The following is a 24,257-nucleotide window of genomic DNA, read 5'->3' as shown; positions in this document are numbered from 1 at the left end:
GGGGCAAGAAACAAAGCAGCTCTGCCAAAGAACCTGTGGCAGTAGATTGTCCAGTATCTCCACGAGAGTTTCGTGGAGATCTCTGAGGCAGATTCCCATGAAGTGAGAGAGTCAATCAACACCCTGTTTCACCGCTCAGACTAGGCATGTGGTAGTACGTGCATCATACAGACACAAGCCTGCTTTTTGCAATCCTCCTGCCCCGAACAACTTGCTTCAGTGAGTCCCAAAATCAAAGCCACTTACCAGGGGCTTCCTCTCCTGTTTGCACTTCACCAAGCTCCTCCTCTGGGGTAGAGAAGAACTCCGGGCAGCATGCATCTCTGACCTCCGAGTCGTCCTCTGCCTCTGGCTCCCCCTCCCCATCCTTGTCCAAGATTTCCTCCTCCTGGCTCGGTCCACTCTCAACTGGCTCATGAGCCAACGAAGTATCCACAGTGGTCTTTGTAGCGGAGGTGGGGTCGCCACCAAGTATCTTGTCCAGCTCTTTGTAGAACTGGCAGCTTGTGGGTGCAGTACCAGAGCAGTGGTTTGCCTCCTGCACCTTGTGGTAAGCGTTCTGCAACTCCTTCAGTTTGATCCTGCACTGCAGTGTCTCCTGGTCGTGGCCCCTTTCTGTCATGCATCGTGAAATCTGTCCCTAGGTATCATAATTCCTATGGCTGGACCACAGCTGGGACTGGACAGCCTCCTCTCCTCAAATGCTGAGGAGCTCAGCATTGCTCCAAGCCGGGTATCGCCTGGTGCGTGGAGCAGGCGTGGTCACCTGGAAAGATGTGCTGAGAGCACTGCACACATCACCGAGCAAACAGGAAGGGGACTTTCAAAATTCCCAAGGAATTTAAGGGTTGGTCACCTGAGGGCAGGGCAGTAGAGTTCAAACCAATGACGCGAGGCGAAAACAGGCATTGTGGGACACCTCTTGGATGCCAATTGCAACACTGTCAACCAGGGTATCTACACTGACACCACGGGGCTGTAGCCCTGGCACAGTAAGCTGTACGCCTCTTGTCGGGGTGGTTTTTTCACAGCGCTGCAACTGCACAGTTTCTATGCACTAAGTGGCTTGGCCGTGTGTACACCTCGGGAGTTACACCGCAGAATCTTACCAGTGTAGGGAAGGCCTTATTTTGTTTTGATTATTTTAATTAAAATAATGTAAACTAAATCACAATCAGTCCCTCTTAAACCCTTCTATGGACACTCTTAGTTTGGTTTACACCAGATTAATGACAGTGGTTTAAAAACTGATTTAAGTTAAACCAGTATAACTTTCTCAGGTCGAGAACCTCTTCCCTACAGGGGCTTGCCCAGGCTCATCTAAAACTGTTTTGAAAAATGGCTAAATGAGACAGGTGCAATTTTGGATGAAGACTGGGACACGGGTAAAAAAAAAAAAAAAAATCCAACCTCCTGCCTCCCCAACAGGACCCTTATCAGGCCTTGGTTTATACAAATCAAGCCAGACGCCCAGTTTGAAACAGAAAAATAGTCTCCTTTGCAGGTTGCCCGGGCGCTGCAGCCCCTGGCAGAGCTTTGCAGGAGCGGGGCCCGGGGCCTGCTTTGTTTCTTTCTCTTACTTTATTCCGTCTCTAAGCAGCATTTCCCCCCTCGTCCTCGGTCACCGTATCTCTTGAAGAGCCTTCTGTGGGGCTGGACAGCGCCCGCTCTGCTGTCCCCAGCTCCCCGCCCCCCATGCACTGTCTCAAACCCAGGAACCCCAACGGCCCCGCCCTGCACCTGAGGGCGGAGGGACCCGGCCCCGGCCTCAGCTCCTGGGGAGGGCCCGAACGCCCCGGGACGGGGCTGGTGGGAGGGGAGGAGAACGAGCTCAGGGGCGGGGCCAGGAGGGGAGGAGAACGAGCTCAGGGGCAGGGGCGGGGCCGGGAGAAGGAAGCCGCGGCACGAGCGGGAGGGGCGGGGCTGCCGCTCGATTGCTCTGGCTCCGTCTCTCGGGCGATCGATTCGTCCTGGCTCCACTGCGGCGGGCTGGCCGCGCGAGAGGCGGAGGCGCTGCCGGGAGGGAAGCTGCCCAGTGCCGGTGACAAACAGCGCGGCGGCCGGTGAGTGACGCCCCTCCCCCCCTCCCTCCAGGTCAGCGCGGGCTGGCTCTGACCTGCCTCCGGGCTGCGGAGCAGCCCATCCCCGTGCCTCTGCGGCTCCTGCCCTGGCGGGGTGGGGGGGCGGGTCTCACTGCGGACCCGCCTTGCCTCTGCCGCCGTTGACAATAACAATCCGGATCGGGCCGTTGGGAAGCGCCCGTTACTCTGCCCCCCGCTGGGCGCTGGCTCTGTGCGGGGGAGGCCGGGACCCCCCCCCCCCCCACACGCACCACTACCACTGTGAGGGGGGCGCTGGGGCTGCCGGAGGCTCCGCTTCTCTCCGCACGGCTCAGCCGGGCTGGGCCCCGCGGGGCTGCGGGGGATCCTGCGAAAGGCCGGAGGAGCGCAGGGCCCTGCGAGGGGGGCCGGGTCACAGCGTGTTCTCCTGCGGATCCGAGCGCTGTCACTTGCCGTGTGGACGCGCCCCAAGCCGCAGACCCGACTCCGAAGGTCTGCCTAGTGCATTAGTTAGCACGGCTGTGAGGCCCGGTTCTGGCTGTGAGACCCACATTTGCATGGTGGTGTGGATGCTTGAGCGCTGGCTTGGAAACACTGGGTATGTCTACACTGGAATTAAGCATCTGTGGCTGGCCTTTGCCAGCTGACTCATGCTGGTGGGACTCCTGCTAAGGGGCTGTTTAATTGTGTTGTAGATGTTTGGGCTTGGGCTGAGGTCTGGGACCCTCCCAGTTTGCAGCGTCCTAGAGCCTGGGCTGTGGCCCAAGCCCAAATGCCTACACTGCAATTAAACAGCTCTTATCCTGAGCCCTGTGAGCCTGAGTCACCTGGCAGGAGCCAGCCAACGGTGTCTGATTGCAGGATAGACATACCTGCTGAGTTCACAAGCCCAGGTCCCACAGACCTGGGTTTACAATGCAGCGTAGACATGCCCTTATAGCTGGCTACAGAATCATTCGTATTTTGTCAACTTGGGCATTGACCAATGTGTTGCAGAAGCTACCTGAAGGATGCAGCTGAGGCTGCAATGTGCTGTCATTTCTGTGATGCTTTCAACACTTTACTCTTCACCTGCTGGATCTTGGAGGTCCGTGTAAAAAAACCACGTGTTTTTAAATTAAATGGAAGCTCTTGTTCAGTTTTTATTATGTCTGTCACTACAGATGTATTCTTCACTGAAAAGTGAAATAATTGATACTACAAAGACTTTACCATGTTTATGGTGCCTTTAGAATGTAAACAGGCAAGTAGTGGTATTTGCTCTTCATTGTAAGCTACAGTTGAAGAGTACTCGTTACTACTTCCAGACTTCGTGCAGTAGCATGGTGGGCCTGGAAACTTTCAGAGCCCTGGCTCTGCAGCAGGGAGCATGGAAGCTCTGAAAACCCCTGCTCTCAGGGCTTCTAAGACTCCCTGGCCAGCTGGCTGCCTGACCCTCAGGGGATCTGACTTCTTATGCTGGGGAGCTGGGCAGCCCAGTGAGCCACCTGGTCCAGGAGTTTCAAAGCCCTGAGGTCCCTGGCCCTTGGGCAGTCTGCATCCGGGCCAAGGTGTGTAGCAGCTGCTGATACGATTCATGTCAGTTTCACTGATGCCCACCATTGAATAGCAGTGGTGAAACAATTATATCCCTTTCACTGAGCAGCTGTGGGCATCAGGGAGCATATTTTGTTTGGGAAACACCATTTTTCAGAAAAAAAAAAATTGGTTTCAGTCTGAAGTGGACCAAAACCAAATTTTGAAATGATGGCATCTCCAGTGAAGCAGAATTTCAATGAGCTGGGCTGTAAAGGTGTGTGCGTGAATTTTTTTGGATGAAGCTGTCAAGATAAACATGGTAGTAGCCCTCTATATTCTTTACCAAGTGTATTAATTAGATTATATCCTTGATCACAGGTGGGTTAATTAGCATATTTTGCTTGCTCTAATAGCATCATTTAAACATGCAGACTTTTAAAAAGTCCTTCAAACTTGGCTGTTTCATGGTGTTGGTAAATACCTTTTCTTCTGCAAGCTTTCTAAAGTCTATTGGTGAGCTCATAGACTTCTGAGAAGCTTAGAAGACTGTAGTAAATAACTAAAATTAACTATCCATTCATCCAGGAAAACATGTTGAAGAAATCGTTTTCAATGAATTAAATAGATGAGTCTTTCAGACCAGGTTATCTTTTGATAAATCCCCCTTCCCCAGTGTACAATTTTTCAAAACTTAAGTGGCTTCTTTTCAAAGTACTGCATTTCTAAAATGCCCTATCTAATTAACTCCAGATTTCCACCCCAAAAAATTATGTTAACAGGATATCGCACATGACAGATTTCAGGCAGAAAGCTACTTATCTGGCCAAATTGCTCCCCCATTTTGCTATAGAGATGCTGTATGAAAATAGTGATTTGAACAGCTTGTCTTCTACTAGCTAAGCAGGAATGTATCTCTTCTTCCTTTTCCAACCACCAATTCACTTCTTGTTACTAATCTTCATTAAAATCTTGTAAAGCTTTTAATGTTTTGTATTAAATCATGAAATATTCAGAACATTGTGATTTGAAAAGAATATAATAAAAATATTGTTCCTCTAATTTAGTAATGTTCACAAAGTGCCTATCATTTAGGTTACTCCTACACAGCAAATGAAGTTGTACTTTTAATCTAACTAGTGTAGGTATCAATAGTAATAAAGATGTGGCGACATGGCTTTCAGTGCAGGCTACTTGCCACTATACAACCCTGCTGGGACCCTGGGTAAGCTAGCCCTTGCTGAAGTCTGTGCTGTCATATTTTACTACTGTGGGTACTCATGCTAGCTAGATTAGGGTATGCTTACTTGCTTTACGAACACATTTTAATTTGCTGTGTAGATATTACCTCAGAATGTTTGAGTCTTTAAGATTTCTCATGGTCCTAAAACATGTTTACAGACCAGCATTGACAGTAGTTCAGGCAAAAGCAAATATTACAGGTTTTCAGACTTAAAATATACGGACAGTCTTGCCATAGTCCAGATTTATAAATTTCTTTATCTGATTGTATTTTTGTATTCCTTTCTGTGTTAGTCAACTCAGCATAGTAAATTTGATCAAAGTAGTAAATAAAATAGGTGATTAGATGATAGAGTCTACGTCATGAATCCTATCATGATGAAAATTGCAAAAAATAAGCAGTGTGTAACATATTCAACTAATTTTTAAAAAATTATTTAAATAATTATGAAGTCAGGGAGTTTAAGGAAGCATATTTTCAAAAAACATGAATCAGATTTAATTTCAGTCTTATTTTAAATGTATTTCTACTTATGCTGAAATCTGAAAATATCAAAAATCCTGGTTTATCGCTAAAATTCTAAATATAAAGTTCAGAATATCTGACAAAGATAGAAGGTTGAATGTTAGAGATGTTTTTAAAGTTGCATTATTTCAACTGCTAAATTATGTCAATTTATGTAAAGCAACCTGGATTATAATTCACCCTGCATTTCTGTTTCCAGCAAAAACAGGCCTGTAAAGCAAAAAGATTGATACTGCCCGGAGCGACAAACCCTGAAAGGCTAGCATGTATACATATCTTGTCAGTTTTCTCTAAATGTATGTTGCTCACAGATGGAGTGACTTCACCTCTTTTCTGCTTTCCTAGTAGTTATATGGGAATAATGGTACTGACTGCTCTGAAAAGCACGTTGAGATATATTGATGAAAAATGCTGTGTAAAAGCTAGTTGTTGTTGTGCAGCCTTATCCAGCTGCTTTTTCTAGAAAGTAGTGGTTTGATCCCATGGACTGGTTCTTAGATGAGGTTTGTCATCATATGATAGTGTATCCAACAGTGTCATGTAGCAACAATGAACCAGATCAAACCATTCCCATGATAAACCCTGTGAGAAGAGATCCTGAGGAAGAAATTTTCTTGAGGATCCCTCTACTGTTGGGAGAAGGTGACTTTTTCTTACTCAGGGAACAGCTATTGTGCCCACCTTCCCCAAATCTACTGGATCCCCAGGGCCATCTGTTTGGAGGTCCAACGCTTCAGGCCTTAGCTGACCCATCCCTAAATATAGTGGTGGATATGGAGAGAAATTATGTTCATCCACCACTAGCCTTGCCTGTGGTCTATCCACACTTTTCCCCCTCCATTCTGGCCAACCTACTTCACTCCCCACTTGCAGTGTGCATTGTGGGCTCATGGATTGCCTTCCACAGTGAAAGCAAAATGGTGCTGTGGGAGGAAGAAGAACTGCCCTGGGAGGGTTCCCTCTACATGTTGATTGTGGGGGATGATCTAGGCAGTGATTTTAATATAATATGAAGTAAGTGTGATTAAAAATAAAAAAATGATTTTTTCCTTGGATATTAGGTAGTGCATATGCATAGTGGTAACTTTTCAAAGTTAAAGACGTAGAGTTCGCATTCCATCCTCCTAACCTCAGTGTAGCCAAAGGCACTAGTCTGTGTTTACAACCTACAAACTATCAGTTGCAAAAATAAAACAGATTTCAAATTGAAGTATAAAAGTAATCTGAAAATTAATCTGTTTGTTTACATTCCTGTATCTCAAAAACAGCGGCATGTTCCCCCAACCTCAAAATTTGATAGAGGCAAAGCCACCTATCTTTTGGGATCTCATGCCAAAAGTCAGCCTTGGATACACTTTTTAATGCTAGATTACAAATTCTTGAAATTAGAGGCTTATAATGGAAAGGCTCAATTTACCTATAGAATCTTAACATCCTAGATTGCATATCAGTAACACTGTTAAAACAAACAAAATAAAACAAACAACACTATATTCGTCACCACTATATTTGCCGTATATATATATATTTTTTAAGGTCAAAACTGGAGTAAATATATTTTAAAAATACACATTTTTAGATTATTTATGGCTGTGTCTAATGCACCGTCTTCAGTAGGAAACCGAATAATTTAAACTCTTTTTTTTAACAATAGAGATAATGACATGATACTGACTGTTCAACGTAGACAAAAACAAGTTGTGGTCAGCATTGTCAGGTAGTCATGATAACCCTTCTGGCACTTGGGACCATACTCAGTTGTGTTTATAAAAAAACAAACAAAAAAGTAAATAACCCTTCCCCCCCAGTTTTAAATATGATTGAGCTTCCTGGTGAAGTAAAGCCCTGAAGAGGTCTATATTCTATCAACATCCAAGAAAACTGAGGACAAAATAGGGTCCTGACCTCCCAATCAGATGAATATAGCCAGACCTTGTGCATGTACGGAATTGCAGAGTCAGTGGGGCTCTGCGCTATACTGTATACAAGAATCAGATTGCATTGTACTGGGGGCTTGGATCTGACTGCAGTATTGGGACCTAAATGAATGTATAGGCCCCTAGAAGTGTGTACAGGTATATTTTTAACCCTTTTTGGTTGAGCTTTACTGACTCTGTGTCATAACGTCTGTAACAGTATACTCTATATCGGTGGTCTCCAGCCTTTTTACGCCGAAGATCACTTTTTGAATTTAAGGGCAACCCAGGATCTGCCCTGCTCCACTCCCTCCCTCCCCGTTGCTCACTTTCACCACACTGGGGTAGGGGGTTAGGGTTTGGGAGGGGGTGCAGACTCTGGGCTGGGGCCGAGCGGTTCGCAGTGTGGGAGTGGGCTCTGGGCTGAGCCTGGGGCAGGGGTAGGGGTGCAGGAGGGGGTGAGGGGTGCAAGCTCTGAGAGGGAGTTTGGATGCAGGAGGGCTCTGGGCTGGGGCAAGGTGTTGGGGTGCAGGAGGGGGTACAGGGTGCTGGCTCTGGGAGGGGACTCAGGGCTGGGGCTTGGGGTGCAGGAGTGGGTATGGGGTGCTGGCTTTGAGAGGGGGGTCAGGGCTGGGGTGAGTGTTGGGGTGCAGGAGGGGATGCGGGCTGCTGGCTCCGGGAGGGGGCTGGGGGTTGGGGTGCAGCCTCCCATTGGGCAGCACTTTGGGTGTCTCCCAGTCGTCGGCACAGCAAGGCTAAGGCAGGCTGCCTGCCTGCTTGGGTCCCACGCTGCTCACGGAAGGGGCCATCATGACCCTGTGGCCCCTGGAGGGGGAGGGCACGTAGCTCCACGCACTGCCCCTCTCTGCAAGCACTGTCCCCACAGCTCCTGTTGGCCGCAGCTCCCCGTTCCCGGCCAATGGGAGCTGCAGGAGTGGTGCTTGCGAGCAGGAGTAGCGTGTGGAGGGAGACCCCTGCTCCCCCGCCCCAAGGGCCGCGTCGGCTGCTCCCGGGAGCGGCGTGGGGTCGGGGCAGGCAGGAGGCCTGCCTTAGCGGCAGCCATGCTGCACTGCCAGAGTTTGCGATTGACCGGTTGGTGACCACTGCTCTATAACTAAAGAGGCTTATAGCAGCTCCAAAGTTAAGGTTAGACTTTTCACTTAAACAAAAGTTAAATCTCTAAATAAAACAAAAACTTCCCACTGATGAGTACCTAATAGTGAGTATAGACACACTGAATTTTCAAAAAGAATTTTTGCAGTCCAGAGTCTCTGTTTAAAAATCTAACTACTTTAAAATTGCTATTATTGAAAATTTTCAAATGTCTGGTGGTGTGTGTGGCTGAAATGGTTCACCACATTCGTACATGCTAGAAAAATGAACATTGTTATTGACAAATAATCTTAAGAAACTATAAAGAAGGGTCGTATGCTTTTGTTATAACATAGTCCCTTTTCATCGTCACGGAAGGCGACGAATTTTCATTCTTCACAGACAGCTTCAGTTCTCCATAACCACACGAGAGATAGGCTTTTAGATAGAAGATTCGGGCTACAGATTGGGAGCACACAGGCCACCTCCAATATTAATGCAGACATATTGCCTGTGTTATACTCAGGGAAACATATATGCATATCTGTGCGTACAGGCCCACATTCAGCAAAGCATTTAGGTGCATGTTGCATAGGGACTACTCGTGCTTAAAAGTCAGGCACATGCCTAAGTACTTTGCTGAATCTGGGTCATGTAGCGAGCATTGGGTATTGCGGGAGTGCAAAATACTTTAAGTTAAAGTTGTACTAGAGCATTTCTCACCAATGCAAACAGTAAAAACCAAGGAACCAATGACACAACACTACAAACATCACTTTACTTTATCAGCCTCCCCGCCATTTATATCCTCACCAACCAACACAAGGTTTACTCCAGCCATATTAATTGTATAGATGTGGTTATTTTATGACTAATAATGTTTGGCTGAAGAATAGTGTATGTAGATACATGAGGTTATGAAAAACCTCTGGTGTTTTATTTTTTGCTCTAGTAAAACAAACAAAAACCCACCCCAGTGGGATTTATTTAGTTCATTTTTTTTAACTTCTTAATATATTTACATAAACATGTTTGAAATTTTTTGATACTCAAAACATCAGGCTCCAATTTCAGTCCGTGAATAAGAACGTTTAACTAATTTAAGAAGTTGAAAGGAGATTGTTGAGAACACTAACATTCTTGTAAAGACTGTTAGGTTTATTAGGAAACAGTAAGAAAGTTACAGAATTGTAGAAGCCTTGAGTCAAAGGGGATGCGTGGGCAGAATCACTAGTGATTGGAGACTGGAAGGCTAGTGAATGGAATAAACATTCAATGGATGTTGGAGAGAAGTAGGTGGAGTCTTAAATTAGGAGAGGGTTTGATTTGCTACAGTCTGGAAATTTATAGAAAGCTTGTGAGCTATCTGACAGTATGGCTGGCTTGGTCTTCATGTTACTGAATTTACTGTGTAAATTCATCTAACTAGTAAATGCCAAAGCTGTTGATCAATACTTTAAATGGGTGATTAGTATTTTTAGGGATTACCAAATATCAGTACATGTATTTTAACACGTTAAGTCAGACAAATTAAAAGAAGGTTTAGGAAACAAGTGATTTAATGGACTAATGTCCATTGAAAACAGTCTGTTCTAAAGTAAAACATAAACTCTCAGGAATAGTGTGACAATCTTGATTTGAGATGGTAATTCTTTCTCTGCTTGTGAAAGAGATTGTTTCACAGTTTGTGGCATCAACATGGGAGAAATTTGTGGAAGTCAAATAGTAGATTGTGGGGCACTTGAGTTCAGTATTTGACCAGTTTTAAAAGACCTTTACTTCTCTCAAGCCTGCTCAGCATCAATGAAGAATGCCTTAAAGCAAATTTGGATTGGTTTGGTTGAAATGTCATAATAGGTTAGGAGTGGTGAAAGTGTTTCTGTATCTAAGGGCAGATACAAAACAGTGAAAGTCTAACTAGTTAGTAGACTGGGATTCGTGTTTATGTTTTTTGTATAATATTTGTAGGATTGAAAGTTTTAAATCTGGACAATATGAATTTAGGGAATTAAGCTTGCTTATGAAATAAATTGTGCAGTATGTTTTGTGTTGCATTTCATAAAATCTTGGGGAGTGTTTCTGGTTATTTTGTATGCTAGGGCAAACCATAATAACCCTGGTTTATGAAACTGAGTTTGTTTTGTTATTGTAGTGTGGAAAGGGTAAAAGAGTATGAGCTTTATTTTTTTGTGTGTGATTTTGCTGAATGAATGGGTGAAGTATGTAGGTTGTGATTTGGACAGGTGATTGAGGTAGGGCCAAAGTATGATTGAGTGGATATGGGATGTTGGATTGTGTGTATGGGCAAAATTAAGGTTGTGTGTTTGTTGGTGAGTTTGAGGGAGGAAGAATATGTGGTGTGGGTGGTGGATAGGAAGTAGAGTTAGGGGTGACGTGGGATTGATTAAGGTGAATTGTGCCCAGGGTGGAAAGGTATTAAAGGTTTTTAAATGGTCTCACTTCAGTTTTTTCTGTTCTGACAGATACTGGTTTTAGTGGTATCCCCCACGTCTTAAAAAACAGTAGAGGATATCTGCTAAAGTGGTCGAATCTGTCACAACAAAATACACTTTCTAAGTGTGACCACTGAAAGGGTAATTTCCTTGTTTTCAGTAGTTTATGTTGGTGGGGTATGCCCTTGTGCAGCCTTAACTCATAGGACCAGATTGAGATACTCTTACACTGAGTGACACCTTGCATTACAGGTTGCCCCAGTGACTTCAGTGAGACTCCTTGTGGTATAAGGTACTATTCAAGGTGAGGCTTGGTCTAAGAACAAAATTGGACCGATTTAGTTAAAGGTGTGATTCGAAACTGATGGAATTTAAAGCTGTGTATCTCTTCTGTGTGTGGACAAGCCTGAATAAGGGTAATGTAATCTGGCCCTTAGTTAATGGGGTTTGTTTTGTGATAATCTTTTTTCAAATATAAAACATGTCAAGTACTTTATTTGAATATTTGACACACGTTCTCCAGATAGATCTGTTGCACATACTGCAGTCATTTAGTATTTACAATTTAGTATTTGATACGAGCCTAAGATTTTTTTGACATGTGATAGAAGGTTAATTGATGTTAACCCTTCATCAGCTACTAAACTGCTACAAGAGGAGTGCAAGTCATTACTACAAAAGGCCATTATCGGTATGTTTTCTCAGCAAGGATTATGGATTTCTTCTTTCTCCTTTCCTTCCTCCCCAAACCTCACAACACACAAGCCAGCTGCAAGGATAGGAGGAGAAGGCAAGCAGCTTTCTTAAACACACACACACACACACACACTCCCGCCCCCCCCCCCTTTCCTCTTCATACCACAGCAGAGTGACAGCTCCTAGATGTTGCGTGCGAGTGAGTTCAGCTGGTGCTGTGTGGTCTGGGTGTGTGGTCTCCAGCTCGGCAGAGAGGCTGCTAACAGGGTGGATGAGAGAGAGCAACACTGTTTACTTTAATTTATTTCGGATGCCGGAACTATGCCCGGAGTTTCTCCTGAGCTTGATTCCACAGTTAGCGGCGTCAATCCCTTGCAGCTGCAGTGCAGTCTGAAATATGCACTGAACTCCTCTACCAAGTGCTTTCACAGCCTCTGCTTCAGGTCCAGACTTCTAATCCCTTGTGACTCAGAAATCTTAATGACATTGCTGAATGCTGTGATTATTTTGCTTTCGCTATGTCAAGATATATGGCCATGAAGATATACCTTTTTTGGGTTAAGTAAAGCAAGAGTTTTAAGATATACAAGTACAGTCACTGTGAAAACAAAACTATTGAATGGGCATTACTCGGCTACCCTAAAAGATAAAATAACTAACATATAGATCTGGTGGCTGACTAGATCATGTGACCGAAACATGTTCCTTTAACAACAGAATAAGGCATCATATCAGGTCATTTAATATAAAATCACATTTTTGTTTTCCATAATTTGTCCCCCATTTCCCACAAATGTATACTTTCAAAGTCTAAATTGATTTTGGTATGTGACATTGTCCTGTAAATAAACATGTTTGTCAATATTAATATTGGCTTGACTCAACGTGCCAGATATGACAAGTTAAGGCAAATGAGGCTTTACTATTTCCATGTAATGGTGATATTACCCTTTATTTTATACTTATTCATCTTCTCATTATAAGTAGTTTAGCGGTGTTTTGAAGACTTTTTTTCCACAAAATATAACATTCATGAGCATTTCTTGATTAAGTTGACAAGTCTTCTTTTATTATACAAATAAACATGCATGGACTCTTAATATCACTTGGAATTTCAGCATTGTTTAGCTTATTCACTTCCCAGTCTTTTCTGGCAGGCTTGCAGGATTAGACTTTGTATTATTGATGCAGTGTTGAAGGCTGTGGAAATTCTAGGGCACTGAAGATCTCCAGAGGGGTTAATAAATGTCAGTTATTTTCATTGTGTTGCTTTTTAGCTACTTTTAAATCTTGGTTTGTGTAGCTTGTCTGTCTGAATTTACATTGCTGGGAAGATAAAGCACAGAAAAGGGTGCAGTAGTGGTTTTCATTGGTTTGCAGTGACTTTGAATTAAATATCTAAGGAATTTATTAGTAAATCATCTCAGTGTCCCCCTCTGGGTCATTTGCCATGCTTCTTCATTGACTCTATTGTATCACAGTGTTCTCCAAGAGACACTTGGCATTTTATGTATTAAACAAATACATTAGATTTGTTTGATGGAAAAGTATGTTTCATAGTTAACCAGGATGATAGACTCTTCAATTTATGGAATCTGTTAAGGATTTTTGGCTTGTATTTTTTAAAGTGTGTTTCAAAAGTCTGCCTCTGTTGAGAGCATGTAACTGCTAATTGAGATCAGTGAGCTAGGGGTCCCTAACACAGCACTTCCAAATTTGCAGTTCCTTGTATATTAGAAGGCAGTTAATGGAACTAATTCTCTGATGAATACTCTGGAAAATGAAGCATGCCATGCTGGGCATTCCTGCTGTTCCTTGCACCAGAACTGGTTGAACAATAATATTTTTATGAATGTTGGAATTTTTTCATTAGGTATTTTTTGACTAAAATACATTCATGAACACGTACTGGTCTTGACATAGCTTATGCGGCAGATGTGCTTGTTCCACCACGATGGCAAATAAGGCTTATTTTTAATTTCCTCTTTTGAATTCAGATTCCCTCTGCTGGATGACTGCAGCAATGCACTGTGACCCCAGTATTACTCTTCCATCTGAGAGAGAATCTTTCAGGTTGACTGCTTGTGAGAAATTTCATCTTGCAAAGTGCCGGGGACTTTAATTTAACTGGGTTTTCAGTAATTGGAACCAACTGACTTTATTTTTTCAGAAGCCTGGAATTCATCTTTATGATACCTTAATTGGTGTTTTCTCTATTGACAAAACTCCAAAAAATCTAATTGTTAATCCTCCTCTTCCAATGTTGGGTGCAGAAAGTTGCCTTCTAATGTCTGCAGTCATTCTCATGATAGCTTTGTCCACATGTGAGTCCAATGGACGACATGATACATCGAAGTCCTGAACAACTATGACTAAATTATTTCATATTCTGGTAATGCCTCCAGAGCAGTCAGCAATATCCTGCTTCACAAAACTGGTGTGATCAGTTATGACAATTCCTTTATCCTCTCACATCCCTTGCCATCTGGCCATCCAGCTTGTCCTAGAAAGTGAATCGGAATTCTCAGAGTAGTCCCAAAGGTTAAATAGCTTTCTTAGCAGATCTGATAGCCTCTGCTATTTCTGTGTGGTTTGCCAGGGCCCCATATTTTTGTGATCAGAAAACTTACTTGAGAAATTCATTTAAAGAGAAAAGGATTGTGCTCAGCTTGAAAGATGTCTCCAATAGTTTTGTTTGTAGTGGATGGTTCTCAGCTCCTTGCACTTCACAGCAAGAATTATGACAGCCAACATGATATCAAAAAGACTTATCTGGAAACAGTCATGGAAAACAATCAAGCAAGTGATGTGTATGCCACCTCACCTATGTGATTACACCTTTTTTGTGACTTTGTTTTCTCAAGATACCAAAAAAGAGACAACTGCTATAATAAAGGAATATGGTCCAAATCAAACAAAGAAGAAGGGTCCTAAGGAAATTTCTTCAATAAGACTAACTCCTCAGCAAAAAATATTGCTGAGAAACCTGTCTTTCCACATCCTATCTGTCAATGAATAACACTCCTCTCAGAAGTATGACAGCAGTTTTGTAAAACAGTTTTTTTTTAAATAATGGAGACAACGGGAAATTAACTAATTAAACTTCAAAGTGATAATTATTGCTGGAAAAAGCCTGTCTGAACATTTTTTCAGTCAAATAGGTTTTCTGTAGTGGCTATATTTTTTTAAGCTTCACAGGAAAGAACAATGGTCTTTAATGGCTCTGAGTTTGTTGCTGAGAGACTACCAGAGGTACAAAAGCTCAGAACATGACAAAATTGGGAAATGTCTTTTTTCCAGTTGCTGGCAGCATGGCGTTGGGCACATATAATAAAAAGAGAGAGAATTGTGCTATTTCAACCAGTGTTTATAAACCTGGTAAATGTGTTAATTTTTGTGTCGGGTTTCCTATTTGGGGCTACATTTGTAATTATAACCCTAGGTATGGACTCTGGCTATGATTTAGTATTTTCCTAATGTGCTTCTTCCTAGAATTATAAAAGTCATGTTTAGTTTCCAGTTTACACTTCTTTAAAAATAAGTTAAAGGAAGTAGAAAATTAGAAACTAGCATTGTGGGGACACCCGTGATCTTTTGGGTTTTTTATCTATAGGTCACTATTTCAAATTCAGGTGACTACTGAATTAGAATCATTTTTAGCTAACGGCTTTTTTGATCTATGTGACATGAATGGGTGGTCTCAAGATAGTTCCTGCTGGACAAGTATTAGTGTCATACATACAAACCACCCTTGAGAGTCTTAGCAAGGATGCCAGTGACCAAATGGATTGAACTATTGTATCTTCTTTTTCCTTCTTGCCAGTAGAAGTGGTCCCTGTGTGTAACAATCAAGACACATTGTCAGGGCAGTGTGGGGAAACTTGCATTGCTCTTGCTCATGTTATTCTAGTTTTAGGGATAAGTAGACTACTTAGGTACTTTCTGTTCCGGACCTTCTGAAAAGTTCTTTTATACTGTACACAGAAGAACTTACGATCTCAAATATAGCTGTTAACGCTTCATTGTTTACTGAATTTGGATGGGAAATTTCTGACACTGAAGATTAGTGGGTGTTGAGTTGGTTTTTTGTTTGTGATTTGTTTGTGCTGATTTGACTATATTAGGGGCTCGATCCTGCAATTGGATCCATGTCTGATGACCCTTACAACGCAATGCACCACTGAGACTAGCTAGTCAGTTGGGCTGTACATGGAACAAGGGCCTTCCTGTGAGGAAATGCTGACCAAAAAATACCCTTCAGTATACTGTGTGTTATGTTAATGGTCAGTGTTATAAGTGCCAATCGATGAAGGTCTTTGCATTTGCAATAATGCTAGAAAGCCTGAAAATATTGCTTTTTTAATAATTAATGCAGATATTTTTATTCTTTGTTAATTTCTGACAATCCATTGTGTCCTCCTTCATTAAGTCACCTTTTTAAAAAGTGACAGTCTTACCTTTCCCTACTTGATTATCACTTCATCCATCTTAGAAATATGACGTCTTCGTTTGCAGAAGGAATCAGTTAGAAAATAAAAGTCCATGTGTTAGGGCAGACTTAGAGAGAGTCAGCTAAATATTGGGTATTTTAGCAAATAGTCACTGAAGTGAGTGGATGGGAAGTAAAACCAGAATTCTACTTTGTAGTAGAATCATGAATTAGAAATGCACAGTTTAAACCCAAGGTAGCAGAATGGAGAGAATAATTTCTGTATTATTTTCACGAGTCAAGTTTATTGGAAGGTTAACTGCAATGATAACTATTACTTGTAGAGATTTGGCAAATTGATTATAATGTTGTATGTGGTATTTCTAGTAGATATCTGTGCAGTAGTTGGGATTCTTGAAGAATACTGTTTTAACATTTTATTTTACATTGTCCTTTCTACACCAGTGTTAACAAACCCATACAATTCTTCATCTTTCTCTTTCTTTATGTAAATGCTCTAAGACCTACGTACATTCTTTTTCACGCTTGTGTGCGCTCTCTCTTTCTCTCGTGCTCTCTGTTTAATATTATACATCTAAATACAGAACAAAACTTCTTTAGTGGAATGGTCCCAAGCACTTGCTCAATCTTTGTCACTAGGAGGATATATATTTATATACCTTTACCTATTCTGTGAAATAATGAAGCCAATTGTTATAAATAAAAACTCAACTACTCTAGACAGTCTGAATGCTATAGTCCAGCTGTAACATTTTAAGATTTACTTCAGGCTCCCTATTCCAATGAAGTATTTTTAAAGCAGTTCTGTAATAAATATAGAAATATTTTAGAAAAAATATTAGACTTCAGAAGGCTCAACATTTTTATTACATATATTCAGCTCATCACGGAAAGAGATCAAGTGCTAGTTTCTGAAATCCAGCAAAATATGTTTTAATATTACTTTTGAGTTTAGTCTTAATTCCAACACATTACCTGTATACCCAGATATTTTGAAAGATGCACTACCCCTAGTAAAAAGAAACTGAAAAATTTTCTGGTGAAGAAAAATCAAGCAATAACAAAATAGTTTTTTTCTGTTTTCATTTTGTCTTCTAGAGATTTTCCCCACATTACTAGCGAGGCTCTGAAGAGTCCCCTATTTGACCCGTGTTTTGGTCATTGGTTTAAAATTCTATATAAATCTCTCTAAAATGTGTCCAATAAATATAATGGTCCAGATGATCTCACTCAGATCCATGCATCTATCTTCCAATTCCTGCGGAAGTGGGGTGCTTAGCTACCTCCATGGCACTGTCACACACTTCTATATTCTGTGGAGCTCTCTTCACACGGATGGAGGGGATAGAGACTAGGTGGGCAGGCTACTGGAGAATGCACAGTATTTTCCTTCTGGCCCTATGGAAATCACTCAAAGAGAAAAATACAATCCTAGGCTGCAAGCTCTCTTCTATCCTGGCTCAGCATAGGGAGCTGGACTAGGTGACCTCTCGAGATCCTTACATTTTGATGATTCTTTGATTCTGGAAAAATCTCTGTAGGTCTCTAGTGGAGTCATCAAACTCTGGGCCTGAGAAGGAGTGGGGAGTCTGTCAGGGACCAACAACACACAACTTGTTCACAGATGGCCCTGTTATCTTTCGAGTTTCAGAGTAGTCTCCAAAGCCAGCTTTTCAGAGGAAGGAACTCCATCTCCTCGACTGACAATACATTCTTCTCCCTGGATCTGTTCCCACAGAAAGGGATGAATCTGGGCCTATGATAACTACTACCTTTGATCCATGTAGTCAAAATTTCCTATGTTACCAGTATTTTTAAACTTGGCAATAGGCACAAAACTTGTCAGGAAGGATAAGCAGGTACTTAACCTTTGAACATCTTATTTATTAGAGACAGAGCTTGGAGCACCTCCTATTATTAAGGTTGCTCTGCATTTCACATTCTAAGACCATATTTTCACTTGGTACTTGGTTATAAGTTTGCAAAATTGTAACTATTTTGGCTGAAATTATGAATGTCTGGTATCTTCCTCAGGCTGAGGTTTTCGGAAAATGTCATTCAAAACATTTCAGCCACTTCTGAGAATGAGGCTAGTGAAAAATACATTGTTTTGCCCATGTTAATAAAAATTCTTACACCTTTTTTTATTGAGATGTCAAGGTTCCTTCCCCACTCTGAACTCTAGGGTACAGATGTGGGGACCTGCATGAAAGACCCCCTAAGCTTATTCTTACCAGCTTAGGTTAAAAGCTGCCACCACCAAAGTGTTACACAAAGAACAGGGGAAGTGCCCACTTGGAAACGTCTCCCTCCCCTCCTCCCAAATATCCCCCCAAGCACTACACCCCCTTTCCTGGGGAAGGCTTGATAAAAATCCTCACCAATGTGCATAGGTGAACACAGACCCAAACCCTTGGCTCTTAAGAACAATGAAAAAGCAATCAGGTTCTTAAAAGAAGAATTTTAATTAAAGAAAAAGAATCACCTCTGTAAAATCAGGATGGTAAATACCTTACTACAGGGTAATCAGATTCAAAACTTAGAAAATCTCTCTTGGCAAAACCTTAAGTTACAAAAAGATACAAAAACAGGAATATACATTCCATTCAGCACAACTTATTTTATCAGCCATTTAAACAAAACAGAATCTAACGCATATCTAACTAGATGGCTTACTAACTCTTTACAGGAGTTCTGACCTGTATTCCTGCTCTGGTCCCGGCAAAAGCATCACACAGACAGACAGGACCCTTTGTCCCCCCCCCCCCCCCCAGCTTTGAAAGTATCTTGTCTCCTCATTGGTCATTTTGGTCAGGTGCCAGCGAGGTTATCTTAGCTTCTTAACCCTTTACAGGTGAAAGGGTTTTATCTCTGGCCAGGAGGGATTTAAAGGTGTTTACCCTTCCCTTTATATTTATGACAGAGAAGTTCTAGCTCCTCTTGTTTGTTGCAGCGATTTGAAATTTGGCAGGAGAATTTCTAAGGGGATATGCTTTTTGCTGTCCCTCTGAAAATCCACCCAAATTTTAAAAATGTAGGCGATTACACACTAAAAAATTGTGTTAAAAGAACATTATTAAGGTTTCAACACTAGGCCCCCAAAGGCTAGGAAATGCCAGAATTAGGATTATATATTTAATTTAATTCGGCCCCCTTGTTCATATGCATCATGATACAGTTTCTGTATTTGTACCCATGATTACATAGTATTTTTTCCACAGACCCTCTACCTCATTCAGTGCACAGGATGGGCCTGCTTTGGGGATTAAACAGGGTTGTGTCGTGAAGGAGACTTGTCTGTAGGACCCTGCATCATGTGTGGCAGCAAATGGGTGGTGTGTCATGAATGAGGCACGGGATGCAAAGAGAGAGGGTGATTGTTGCCCTTGAGAATTGGATTCTATTCCTGTCTTTGCCATAGTGTTGTTATATGATGCTCGACAAGTCACTTAACCAAACTTTTCATGGGTGGTCATTAATTTTGTGTTCCTCATTTTCTGGGTGCCTGAGTTGAGATCTTGGTGTCTGATCTGTAGAAGTGTGGAACGTTCACAGTTGCAACTGAAGTGAATGGGAACTGTACTTAGTATTATATAGCACTTCATATGTTCAAAGTATTCTGAAAAATCATGTCCTCGTCATCTCAAATTAGTTACCAAAATTAGTGGATACTTTTGATCTTAATCTCTTTGTACTTCAGCTCTTCATCTGTAAAATGGGAATGATAATACCCCTTCTCATTTGGGTGTTGTGAAAGTTAGTTAATGTTTATGAATCACTCAGATACTATAGTGATGAGCACCATAGAAAAGGCTTTGAGGAAATTAATAATCCTGTCTTCAGAATAGGGTTTGAATAGTGTGTAGTAAGCATAGGTTGGGGTCACGCATTGAACAGCGAAGGGAAAACAAGATATTGAATAGGTGCTCATTAAGTGAGCCCTGTCCATCCTGTGCATTGAGTGAGGTAGGAATCCCGTCGAAAAAATAGTCTGTGATTGGGTAAACTGCTGCCTTCAGAGCTGGGCGGCTGGAGAGCGGCGGCTGTTGGTCAGGTGCTCAGATCTGAAGGCAGTGCCCCAGCAGCAGCAGTGCAGAAGTAGGGGTGGCAATACCATACTATGCCATCCTTAATTCTCTACTGTTGCCTTCAGAGCTGGGTGGCCAGAGTGTGACGGCTGCTGACTGAGGGCCCACCTCTGCAGGCAGCAGCGCAGAAGTATGTGAGGCAATTCCATACCATGCCATCCTTACTTCTGCGCTGCTGGTGGTGGCAGCTCTGCCCCGCCAGCAGCCACCGCTCTTCAGCTGCCCAGCTCTGAAGGCAGCCGTACTGCCAGCAGCAGTGCAGAGGTAAGGGTAGCAGTACCGCAACCCCTCTCTGCAATAACCTTGTGACACCCCCCCCCAACTCCTTTTTGGGTCAGGATCCCTGCAATTATAACCCTGTGAAATTTCAGATTTAAATAGTTGAAATCATGAAATTTATTATTTTTAAAATCCTATGACCATGAAATTGACCAGAATGGACTGTGAATTTGGTAGGGCCCTAGTCATAATGCATATGCCCAAAGAGGCTGAATTAAGGTTGCACAGGTAGCTTTAATCCATTTTGGACAGCCACCAGGCTGACTTTTATATTGTACCTGTGCTTTTGTTGCTTTCATAATATATTATCTTATACCTTGAACTAATATATTTTTGGATTACTCAGAAGTCATTTGTCATGGATCACATCGTGTCACATTCTCACTAGCATCTATTTAAGTTTTGCTGAAAGGTTTCTTCCATTTTTTTCAGGTGTCATATTTGGTTATTGGCTTGCCTAGACTAGAGAAGTTCCTGTTATAAATACATGATGCCAGATCATCTCTCCAAGAGCAACTGGTGAAAGGAGTGCAGAGGGGGACTAAATGCTGTGAGGTTCCCCCTCAGAGTTAAAAAAAAAAAAAAAAAAAAAAAAAATTGTCCTGCCTGGCAAGATTAGGGGGTCACAGAATAGATGAAGTGATCTTCCTTGAGACAGGAGTTATCATATGTGGATGACTGTCCCTGAACCCAGCTATGCTTGCCCCTTTCTCTACTGTTGAAGTTACTACAGGACCTATTTGCTTCTTTGGACTGAATCCCTGTGCAGCAGCTGCAGAAAGAACCCAGTGGGAGCTAATGTTACTTCAAGCTGTGTGCATCTGCTTTTTGGCTTGCAAAGCAGCACAAATGAAAGTTACTAATAAACAACAAGACGTTTAGTATCAGAATTAATCCTGGATTAAGGCTGAATTGCATGACACAGGAGTTTTAGTAGTGTTTATGACTGCTGAGATAACTGAAATGATTCAGGCAGGCTCTTGATTTGAAATGCAAAATGACACTATTCCGGAAATGATTCTCAAATAATTTCATGTGCTGTTTAAATACATATTCAAAGCGTATATTGTCCTCAGCCAGGTAGGATTTTTTTATAATGTTGTTGATAATATTGATTTCTCCTTTATGTCGGTATCGGGAGCTTTCTCTTACTTTCAGCGTAAGAATGGTTTCCATTTTGGATAAATGCTCATCATTTATGTAAACTACTCCTGAGGAATCCTTTCCCTCCCCATGAAGGGAGATGATACGGTTGTGAACATACATAGTATCGTACCTCTGATCTAAGCCGAAGATGGACTTGACTGAGTAGATTCTTCCCAATTCTGACTACTATGACCCTATACATGTGTACTCTGACTTACCATTATGAATGTTAATGGATTTGTTTCTAATGTATTTTTTTTCGTGTTTTTCTTTTCTTACTTATAATTCAGAACTGGAGTTATTGAATATACATACGTGTAAGTGCAAGGACATCTAATAATTAATATAAAATGTTGAAAATGTGTGGTGAAAACTATATGTTTTATGTTTTATAAAAACATTTTTAAAAGATGTTTAGTTTTACAATTTTAATGTTTTCAGTTTTTGGTATAATTATTTTGTAAAAAACCTATATACTATATTTATTCAATTATTGTTCCTTGTTGAACAGATTGCTGCATTACTGGATTTCCAAACACAGGAGGAAAATACCATGTCTCGATCACGCCAGCCCCCTCTTGTAACTGGGATCTCTCCCAATGAAGGCATCTCATGGACAAAAGTCACAATTAGAGGAGAAAACTTGGGAACTGGGCCAACAGACCTCATAGGTAAATTCAGAGAAATGGTTTGATGCATTCCACATTTTTAGACTTCAAGAAACTGGTTGGTGACAGATTCTGATATCTTTACATTCAGAGGAAATACACAATGGGTAGTATGGTAATATACAATTATTCCCATGAGTTTGGAAGGATGGTTTTGAATTGGTAATGTACATTTTAAATATATGTGTACCTTATTACTTATGCCAGAGGTGGTTTGTCTTGTAGTTAGAGTCCATGGGTGAAATCCTGGCCGTAGTGAAGCCAATGAGAGTTTTGTCTTTGGTTTCAATGGAACCAGGATTTTACCCTATGATTGTAAAATAGAATGCCCAAGTTCTGTTCCCTACTCTGTCAGTGACTTCTGTGGCAGTGTTCAAATTGTTTAACTTTACTGTGTTTCAGTTTGCCATCTTAAAAAAAGAGTATAATAACGTTTTCCTGCTCTGACCAGGGTGTTGAAGCTTAGTGAATATTTGTTTAAAAACACACCCAAACAAAAAACCTTTGAGATATCTAGGTAAAAGGCACTATATATACACAACTTTTGTTGTACTTTTTAGCACTCCAGCTAATTCATCTGGACTCTGTGTTGCCACCTGAAGTCTCGCTATGCCGCAACACACACCCTCCAATAATACACCTGGGCAATCGTGCATTACTTTACAGTGTAAATAAGTCTTCTTTCAAATTTTTGCTGCTAATCGTCTTCTGTGTTGATGTAGGAGAGTTGAAAGTCATAGTAAATTTTATCTTAGCTTATTTCAGATTTAGCTTATTCTGTGGCGTGTCGAACGGTACCTCTACACATCTGTGGCTGGCCCGGATCAGATCAGTTGGGCTTGCGGGACCCAAGCTGTAGGGTTCTAAAATTGCAGTGTAGAAGTTCTGGCTTGCACTGCAGCCCAGGCTCTGAGACCCTATGCGTGGGGAGGGTCTCAAAGCTCGGGCTCCATCCTGAGCCCAAACGTCTACACTGCTATTTTTAGCCCCACAGCTGAGTCCTGTGATCCCATGTCAGCTGACCTGAGCTCTGAGACTCAGTGCCATGGGTTTTTTATCGCAGCATAGACATAGAATATCAGGGTTGGAAGGGACCTCAGGAGGTCATCTAGTCCAACTCCCTGCTCAAAGCAGGACCAATCCCCAACTAAATCATCCCAGCTAGGGCTTTGTCAAGCCTGACCTTAAAACCTCTAAGGAAGGAGATTCTACCACTTCCCTAGGTAACCCATTCCAGTGCTTCACCACCCTCCTAGTAAAAAAGTTTTTCCTAATATCCAACCTAAACCTCCCTCACTGTAGCTTGAGACCATTACTCCTTGCCTGTCATCTGCTACCACTGAGAACAGCCTAGATCCATCCTCTTTGGAACCCGCTTTCAGGTAGTTGAAAGCAGCTATCAAATCCCCCCTCATTCTTCTCTTCTGCAGACTAAATAATCCCAGTTCCCTCAGTCTCTTCTCATAAGTCATGTGCTCCAGTCCTAAGGTCCCAGTCTTGCAAAGAGTTATACACGATGGAAGTACTCACACTTGTAAGTCTTTGTTGGATTGAGGCCTAATATTTTTATAAACCTCAGTTAAACTCTCCTTCCCACCCTCTGCCAAAAAGCATTACAATTCAATAAAAAGTAGAAAATATTGTATGCTTGGGAATAAACTGAGTACCACATGTATGAAGAAAGAGAATATGCCTTTTTACGTCATTCTGTTAAAGACAACCAGGTTGAAAGTCACTCACGACTTTGAAACTTATGAACCTTTAAAAACACTTGCAGAAAATTTAAGAAAATACTTTTCATTTATAAGGAGGTTCTGTCATTTGGGAACAAAGTTTGTTCCTGGATTTAAATATGTATCGAGGGAGATCCTTTGTCAGCTTTAAAGTTTTAGCCCTGTGCCATTACTATATTTAGTGTGGTATGCAAAACATTAATGAAGAGTACATACGTTATAGTGCTATGTCATTTATTATTCTGTGATGTGAAGCGGATCATAGCTAATTTTTAAGTTATTGGACTTCTTAAGTCTCATGTTCCCTGGGTAGTAGTAATTATTTAAGAAATAAAATTGAAGGCAGGAAAGAAACTCTTAAATAATGTAGAAATCTTCAAACGATTTTGCACA

The 24,257-nt window shown here is 41.8% G+C and overlaps 1 protein-coding gene across 4 annotated transcripts in view; it reads left to right on the top strand.

Annotated features, from left to right (window-relative positions):
• The first annotated feature begins 1,909 nt into the window (after window positions 1-1,909).
• Window positions 1,910-24,257, top strand: part of EXOC2 (exocyst complex component 2) — a 188,979-nt gene continuing 166,631 nt past the window's right edge. For 2 of the 4 annotated variants that reach the window (XM_037893242.1, XM_043540185.1), the window contains exon 1: window positions 21,975-22,134. In XM_037893242.1, coding sequence (XP_037749170.1) covers window positions 22,017-22,134 — 118 coding nt within the window. In that variant the 5' untranslated portion in view covers window positions 21,975-22,016. Of the gene's footprint in view, window positions 2,064-2,295; window positions 2,553-21,974; window positions 22,135-24,257 lie in introns of those variants that run through there. The other 2 variants (XM_037893243.2, XM_043540186.1) reach the window with 2 other exon arrangements.

Source organism: Chelonia mydas, chromosome 2 (genome assembly GCF_015237465.2).
Source record: "Chelonia mydas isolate rCheMyd1 chromosome 2, rCheMyd1.pri.v2, whole genome shotgun sequence".
NCBI lineage: Eukaryota > Metazoa > Chordata > Testudines > Cheloniidae > Chelonia > Chelonia mydas.
The sequence above is the reverse complement of the archived record's forward strand: the minus strand, read 5'-3'. Positions and strand labels throughout refer to the sequence as shown.